Genomic DNA, 7,112 nt, shown 5'->3' on the forward strand with positions numbered 1-7,112 from the left:
TAGTGGTTAATGTTTTAAAATGAATTCGCAATATGTCCGCAGCTCAGGTGGATTTAAAGAAATCCGTTTAAATTTTTCGAATTACATCTACTTGAATACAGGATTGTATACAAATGGTAGTTCCGTAAATATTTAAAATATGTTAGTTCATTCAATATTTGCATCTGGGCCAATAAATAACAACAAATATAGCCGAAAAAAACAAAGTTTCAATTAAAACGAGTTTTTATAACCCCCCATAAAATTCCGATTAATTTTAAATACGAAAATAACGATATTTTTTTATGGAGATTTATTTTTTTAATATACCTTGTTTATACCTACACAAAAACCGGATTAGCAAAAAACCGATTGGACTCAACATATATTTCTTTACAGCATTTATCCCCCTGTCTTTATAGCGCACTCGATAAAGTCTTATTCAAAAGTAAACAAAATTGCTATTTTTAAACGACATTTTTTTAATAAATAATTTGCGCTGTTGACCGAAATGGAAACAAACAATAATTGTAATTTATTATAACAATAATACGAATTTAAAACGGGCTGTATAAAGAAAACCAGCCTATTGTCACTTCACTTTCCAATGGTGCTGATTGCTGCAAGAATTATTTAGCGATTTAGAGCATAATCAACACAATATATGCACATAAATATGTATTATTTCACAGATCTCAGGGTCAGCTTAGAAATACGTTACCAAAATTATATAAAATTTAAGTAGGAATTATTTTTAGTTATAACGTAAATGCGCTATCTGACCCAATCTGATAAGTATATTTCCCCTAAAGTTAACCCATTTTATTTTATTTGTCTCTCGTGGAAATATATATTTTATTTACAATTTTCAGATATGTACATATATTTTAAATTTTTGCTTTAATTTTTGTCTCCTTTTAATATTTAATTAGATACCTTAAGATTAAAATAAGCTTAAAACGAAACAGCACAGCAACCCTTTTCTGTTCATCTTGAGAACACAAAACCCTCTTTTGTTAAAATTCGGCGCTGCACAAAATCCTGGCTTTTATATTTTCCAACAAAATACCACTTCGCAACCCTGGATTTTCACGAAGCGTTTCATTCGGGTCGTAGTTTGGCTACTTCGGGCCATTCGGTGTTGTATGCCATATTGGCTGCCATATTGTTCACACTGTCATCGCCATATTGAACACCCTGTCAACTATCTGTCAACCCTAAGATATCTCACTTGTATTCTTCCACAATGTTAAAAACATAAAACAACATACAAATTAACAAATTTTAACTAAAAAAATAAATAAATAGAAACAAAACTTCAAATTTACTCAAAAACGTCAACCAGCGAAATGTAATTTTTTATTTTTCCTTACACACGCTCATTTTTATTTTTACTCTCCCGAAAACTTTGACTTTTGTAGGTTCGATGTCAATTTGGCTTCTACCTGTTTTTATTGTACCATGCTGCAATCGGCGCAGTCTTGTATTCTATCATTCTTGAGTCGAACTGGCCTTTTCTGATTTGACTTAAAAGGTTACCGTATCGACGAAAATTGCTTTTAAATTCCACATGCTGCCGGACTTGTCAGCTGTTTGCCTTAACCCTTGATGACACCTCCACGTTTTACTTGATTGTTTCTGGACTGAAAAAAATTGCCACAAGTTAAAAAGAATGACAAAATAAAAACGTCAAGGCAATAAAGATATACGTATTAGCTGTCAAAAACGCTGATCATTGTCTCCATGGCGTAGGTGTCCTGACAATAGTTAACACAATTCGTTTTGAGCTACAAACTAAAAAATAAAGAAGAGACAAAATTACAAACACATCAGCGTCTCTTTAATTATTATAGTTATTTTGTTATGAATTTCTCATTTTTCTTGCACAAGACGTCAAAATTATTATCTGCATATGTCAAATCATTGTCCGATTTACAGTTTTCAAAATAATCAAGACAGTGATTGAGACAATTGAAGATGTATGCATGTATTAGTAAAAAAAGTGTGCATGTATTGCTATTGTTATGGCAGTATTGTCCGGTGTAAACCCTAAGGTATACAAATTTCTTCCGCAGTTGTGTTTAAATTCATATTTGTAAGTCTGGGTTCAGATTGAGAAAATTTTGTCGCGGCAACTCGTTACTTGTGGTAGAGCGTGTGACGAGGAAGGGGGAAGGGCACCGAGTTGCTCGTGCTCGGGCAACACGCTTTGTGCTCTCGTTCGTCTGAGTAATTGTAGTTGGCCGTTCACAGCTGATAACAGCGATTGTGTACAAAAGAATTGCTCTGTGTGAACGCGAAGGGCAACACCAAAAGAGAAGTTGCCGAAAATGAGCAAAAAATTTTCTCAGTGTGAAGCCAGTCTAACAAACCCGACTTGAAGTCGATTTTCAGTTGAGGAATCTGTGATGAACAGTGGCCGAGTTATTTTTGGATAAAATCAGTGGATTAATAAACTTAGATTTTTTTTTTTTAAAGAATAGACTATAATTTTAGCATTTCTTTACGACACCAAGCTCTTCACAGCAAAACAATATTCCATATAGTGCGGAACTGTATAATGCTACAACATAAAATGGCCACTAAATGCTTTCCACTCTTTTATCAACTACATATGACGCCATCATGGGTCTTTTGTTTTAAAAATTGCCGATTTATTCCATTTGCAAAGTTGGTATGCGAAAATACTATAATATACTTAAAATGTATAAGTTGCTTTGCTAATATTCTACATCTAGACTACTTTTGCTTCCTGCACTGGATGATTCCTCCTGCTCATAGTTTTGATATAGCGCCATACCGCGATGATTGAATGTGTAAAATGATGGTAAATTACCTAAGGTATCCCACGACTTCTCTTGCATATCAACTGTTGCCCGAATTTCTTTAAAATTGCCAACTACTTGGATTACATTGTAAACTACCACCAGTAAGCTGACAACGGTCTGCACGACGATCTATGTAGAAAAGAAAAATATAAATGCAATAAACTATTTTCTAATGAGCAAAATATACTGCGCTCACATCCACTGGTAGCTGCGTCCAATCCCTTTCAGTTAGCCGCATATAAGTGCGATCTGGAATTCAATGAATTAAAATTTGTTTCCGATTGAGGAGCATCCATCTCTTTTTTCACAAATACTTACGGTGTGCTGCGAAAAAGGCGGCATGCAACAAACTTATAAGCCCCGTGACTAACATTATGCGGTTGACAATTTTTGTGCCCATTTTTGATGTTATTAACTTATAAAAATTCGATAAAATATAAACTAAATGAATTGCTGACACACTGCAACAAAAGGAAATTTTAGGAAACAGCTGTTTGGTGGCAGTGGTGGAAAAGTGACTTTTTGTAGTCGATAGTTATCGATAGGCTGGAGGACGCATAAAGCGAGTTAAATGTTATATAAATTTTTGTACTAATATACGTAGTTATCAGTTAGTAGTTCGTTTCTACACATAAAAAATGCTGTCAGCTAAGGATAAGTGATAAGCAGCAAGTTCTACCGTTTCACGTTGTTATTTTTCACTGATTTTGCGGCTTGCGTACAAATCGATAAATTAAATGCGTTCTCGCTGTAGTACAGACTATGCAGTGGCTTCAAAACTGCGATAGCAAATCATTTTGCTGTCATCTTCCTGAGAGGAAATGTAATACGCTTGGCGCCATTTTATAACAGACAATTTGGAGTTTGTGCAAGTTTATTAAAAGTTATAGAAATGTTTAGAAGTGAAATAAAAGTGGCAAATCATTGAACTATCAAAATATTGATTAGGATTTAAAGCTGCAGCAGTGCTCAGAGAATAGAAATATTAGTTTTATGTGATTTACCTACATGAAGCAATTTAAGGTTTTAGACGGGGGATAGTGGAAAAATTTTGCCTTTTGTTTTTATGGGAATGTTATTAGAATATTTGTATATTCATATGCACATAAAAATAACTGTTAGCGCTTCACACATTTTCTAAGTGCTTTCATGTTTTCACGCTGCCTACGAGCGGCAGATGGATTTCATGAGAAGCCTTTATTTGCAGTAATCTCGGTCCTACTAATAGGTAATTCACACCTCAATTCGAATACAAGTCGTTGCTAGAACATAGGAGTTTAGCATACGTTAAGTATTTTGTAATTACTTATGTGTGTGACACATAATTACGGTGGCCATCCATTCTGTATTATACAGAACAGTACTGTATTTCAATATAATGTTCTGTGTGAATTATTTTTTAATAAAAACAGCAAAAATGTTCTGTATTTGAAAATATGTCCTGTATTTGTTCTGTATTATAATATTACCGAAGTGCGAAAATAAATTTCAAACGATGAGCAAATAATTGGTTGCTACTTAACATTGGAAAATAACTATTTTCTATTAAATTGGCATCACTGCACACAGCACTTGTCACATCAGCTGTTAACGAAATAAGGTGGATAAACGAAGAAACTCGCGTTGGATGTTGATCAAAGTAGCCGGTGAAAAAGATCGATTGAATCCTGGTAAATTTTATTTGAAATACTATGAGAATTAAACTTTATACACACATATGTAGATAATTGTCAAATTCGTTGTTTTTAGCGTAATGCCGCCACGACGAAAATGCATTTTCAACGCGGACTTGCAAAACCAATATAGCTTTATAACTAAAACCAATAACACAAGCGAAGTGAAGTGTTTGAAGTGCCAAGCGATATTTTCCATAGCTAATGGCGGCAAACTCGACATTCAACAACACTTAGCGACGAACAAACATAAAAAAGCCAATATTGCGCTGTCGTCCAGCAAAACAATATCAAATTTTTTTCATAAGGAGGTAATTGATAGCAACGGAAAGAAAGTAGGCATCAACGAAGGCACATGGGCGTTTCATACGGTGAAACACAACCACTCTTTTCGCTCAAACGATTGCACTTCGAAACTAATAAAACGTTGCTTCGATGACAAATATTCTTGCGCTCGCACAAAATCTGAATCTATAATCTGTAACGTCCTGGCCCCAAATTCCATTCAGCAAACGAAAACCGATTTGTGCGTAACAGACTTCGTCACAGTGTACGTAGATTGTTCAAATCATGGAAGCACAAAACTATATCCAATACTTGTCCGCTATTTTGCGCCACACAAAGGGATTCAAGTAAAAATATTAGAGGTCAGTGACCTGCCAGGTGAATCGTCTGACATCTTGACGAAATATATGTATGGTCTTTTAAAAAAATTTGACATAAATGAAAAACTGCTTGCTATTTGTGCAGATAATACGAATTGTAATTTTGGGGGCGCCAGAAGACTAGGCAAAAATAATTGGTACTGTAAACTTCAGGCATCTATTGGAAAGCCGCTTATTGGAATAAACTGTGCTGCTCACGTTTTGAATAATTGTATTCAAACATCCATCGAATGTCTTCCAATAGATGTCGAAGTAATAGTCGTAAAAATATATTCCTTTTTTTATATTTACACAGTTCGCGTAGAAGAATTAAAAGAAATTTGCGATACAGTTGATATAGAATATAGGAAATTAATGGGATTTAGCAAGACTAGATGGCTTACTCTGAAACCCGCTATAGAAAGAATTTTAAAACTTTTTAAGCCATTAAAAATATACTTTTTATCGCAAGAAAAATGTCCAACCATTTTGAAACAGTTTTTCATTGACCATTGCTCTGAAGTCTGGCTTTTTTTTGCACATTGCCAGGCAACCCTTTTCCATAATTATATTGTACAAATTGAGTCGCAGATGATATGCATGGCAGAAGTATCAATGATGATAAAGGATCTGAAGTTTAAAATCACGCAGCGAAAAGATGAGGAGTTTTTGCCTTTAGTCGTTAAGAAAATTATCAGAGAATCAAATGAATTGAATTTAGATAACACCAATGTACATGCGGGCAATTTTTATAATAGTTGTATTAATTATTTGAATCAATGGGACAAAGCATTCGTAGAAGTTGAAGTTTTAGGGTGGGTTCTTCTCCGCTCAGTGCCTTCTTGGGACCAAATAGAAGCAAGTTGTACATATGTTATGGAAAAGAGGAATGAAATAATTATAAATGATGGCGAACTGTTTGACGAATTCACGTGTGTCAAAAGCTATGTGACATCGGACATGATTACAGATTGGTCAGATAACCAGGTGTTTGCAGCTGAGAGATGGGTGGGCATTTTTAAACATTTTAATGAAAATGATATATGTACCTTGTAAAAACATTTTAAAAATTGTTGGATTCGCTTTATGTTTGCCAGGTTCAAACGCCCCTACTGAAAGAGTATTCTCTATTTTAAACAACATTTGGACTAATGAAAAAACACAAATTAAAATAGAAACGATTAAAGCAATTTTAGTTACTAAGTGCAACTATGATCTCAGTTGTCTAGAGTTTAAAGACTACCTAAAAGCAAACGATGCTTTATTACAAAAAATTCATTCTTCTGAAAAATACAGAAGGTAATGAAATGATTCTAGTATTTTTTTCTAACTGCAAAAAAAAAAATCTAAGCTCGTATGAATTAGAAATGGTTATGTTTATGTACATATAGTTACATGTATATATATTTATTTATTTGTAACAATACTTTCAATAAATATGTTATATTTGGAAATTTGGTTAAATTTTTTTACAATCAACTTAAATTATATGCTGATTATAAAAATAATATCACAAGGTCACTTGTGGGTATTTGATTTAGGGCGTTCACAAGGTGTTGTATACTGTCGTACTGTTGTATGTCATAAACTTTAAACGGCTAAAACTATATTTAAGGAATTCGCAAGTTAACATAAAAGTTTTATTATGAAATTTCACACAATTAAAAAATAGTTGGTGGTGATTTCAAGTCCTCTAAACATTTATTTAGCCGTTAAAAACTTTACAACATACAACAATACGACAAGTACGACACCTTGTGAACCACCCAATTCTGTTTAGATCAACCAAAATTTTATGAAGTTTCCGCCCATGTATGTATAAGCAACTAAATCCTTGTCAAAGCTTTGTAGTTGATTTTGAGGTGTTCTGTATTTTAATGAAAAAAATATGGTCACCGTACACATAATGTTACTATTAATTTTCTTTATATTATAGTGTTAGGGAAATGTTTAGTTATTGGCCCATCGTTTTTGGGGTGGGGGGCGGA

The 7,112-nt window shown here is 33.6% G+C and overlaps 2 protein-coding genes across 3 annotated transcripts; one reads left to right on the forward strand and one right to left on the reverse strand.

The window, feature by feature from the left end:
• Positions 1–2,609: 2,609 nt before the first annotated feature.
• LOC118755301 (membrane magnesium transporter 1-like) lies at positions 2,610–3,304 on the reverse strand. The gene is made up of 3 exons (XM_036490146.1): positions 3,126–3,304; positions 3,004–3,056; positions 2,610–2,936 (listed from the first exon to the last, which is right to left on the reverse strand). Exons 1-3 carry the CDS (start codon positions 3,205–3,207, stop codon positions 2,700–2,702), a joined length of 372 nt encoding a protein of 123 aa, XP_036346039.1. The 5' UTR covers positions 3,208–3,304; the 3' UTR covers positions 2,610–2,699.
• A 1,087-nt stretch (positions 3,305–4,391) lies between these two features.
• LOC118755302 lies at positions 4,392–6,499 on the forward strand. Of its 2 annotated transcripts, none has more exons than XM_036490147.1 (2): positions 4,392–4,477; positions 4,557–6,499. In XM_036490147.1, the coding sequence occupies exon 2, from the start codon at positions 4,561–4,563 to the stop codon at positions 6,178–6,180; it is 1,620 nt and encodes a 539-aa protein (XP_036346040.1). In that variant the 5' UTR covers positions 4,392–4,477; positions 4,557–4,560; the 3' UTR covers positions 6,181–6,499. The 2 variants fall into 2 exon arrangements, with proteins under 2 accessions (XP_036346040.1, XP_036346041.1); XM_036490148.1 differs by having other exon boundaries at positions 4,393–4,477; positions 4,531–6,499.
• Positions 6,500–7,112: the final 613 nt, after the last annotated feature.

The sequence above is a fragment of the Rhagoletis pomonella genome, unplaced genomic scaffold, assembly GCF_013731165.1.
Source record: "Rhagoletis pomonella isolate Grant_MI unplaced genomic scaffold, Rhpom_1.0 Rhpom_scaffold_05846, whole genome shotgun sequence".
Taxonomy (NCBI): Eukaryota; Metazoa; Arthropoda; class Insecta; order Diptera; family Tephritidae; genus Rhagoletis; species Rhagoletis pomonella.

What these genes read in the sequence shown, in the direction of transcription:
- LOC118755301 (XM_036490146.1), bottom strand. Translation starts at nt 3,207, where the DNA reads ATGGGCACAAAAATTGTCAACCGCATAATGTTAGTCACGGGGCTTATA. An exon ending in CGCCTTTTTCGCAGCACACC is followed by an intron (nt 3,057 to 3,125) that starts GTAAGTATTTGT and finishes ATTGAATTCCAG; the next exon opens with ATCGCACTTATATGCGGCTA. An exon ending in GGACGCAGCTACCAGTGGAT is followed by an intron (nt 2,937 to 3,003) that starts GTGAGCGCAGTA and finishes TTTTCTACATAG; the next exon opens with ATCGTCGTGCAGACCGTTGT.
- LOC118755302 (XM_036490147.1), top strand. Translation starts at nt 4,561, where the DNA reads ATGCCGCCACGACGAAAATGCATTTTCAACGCGGACTTGCAAAACCAA.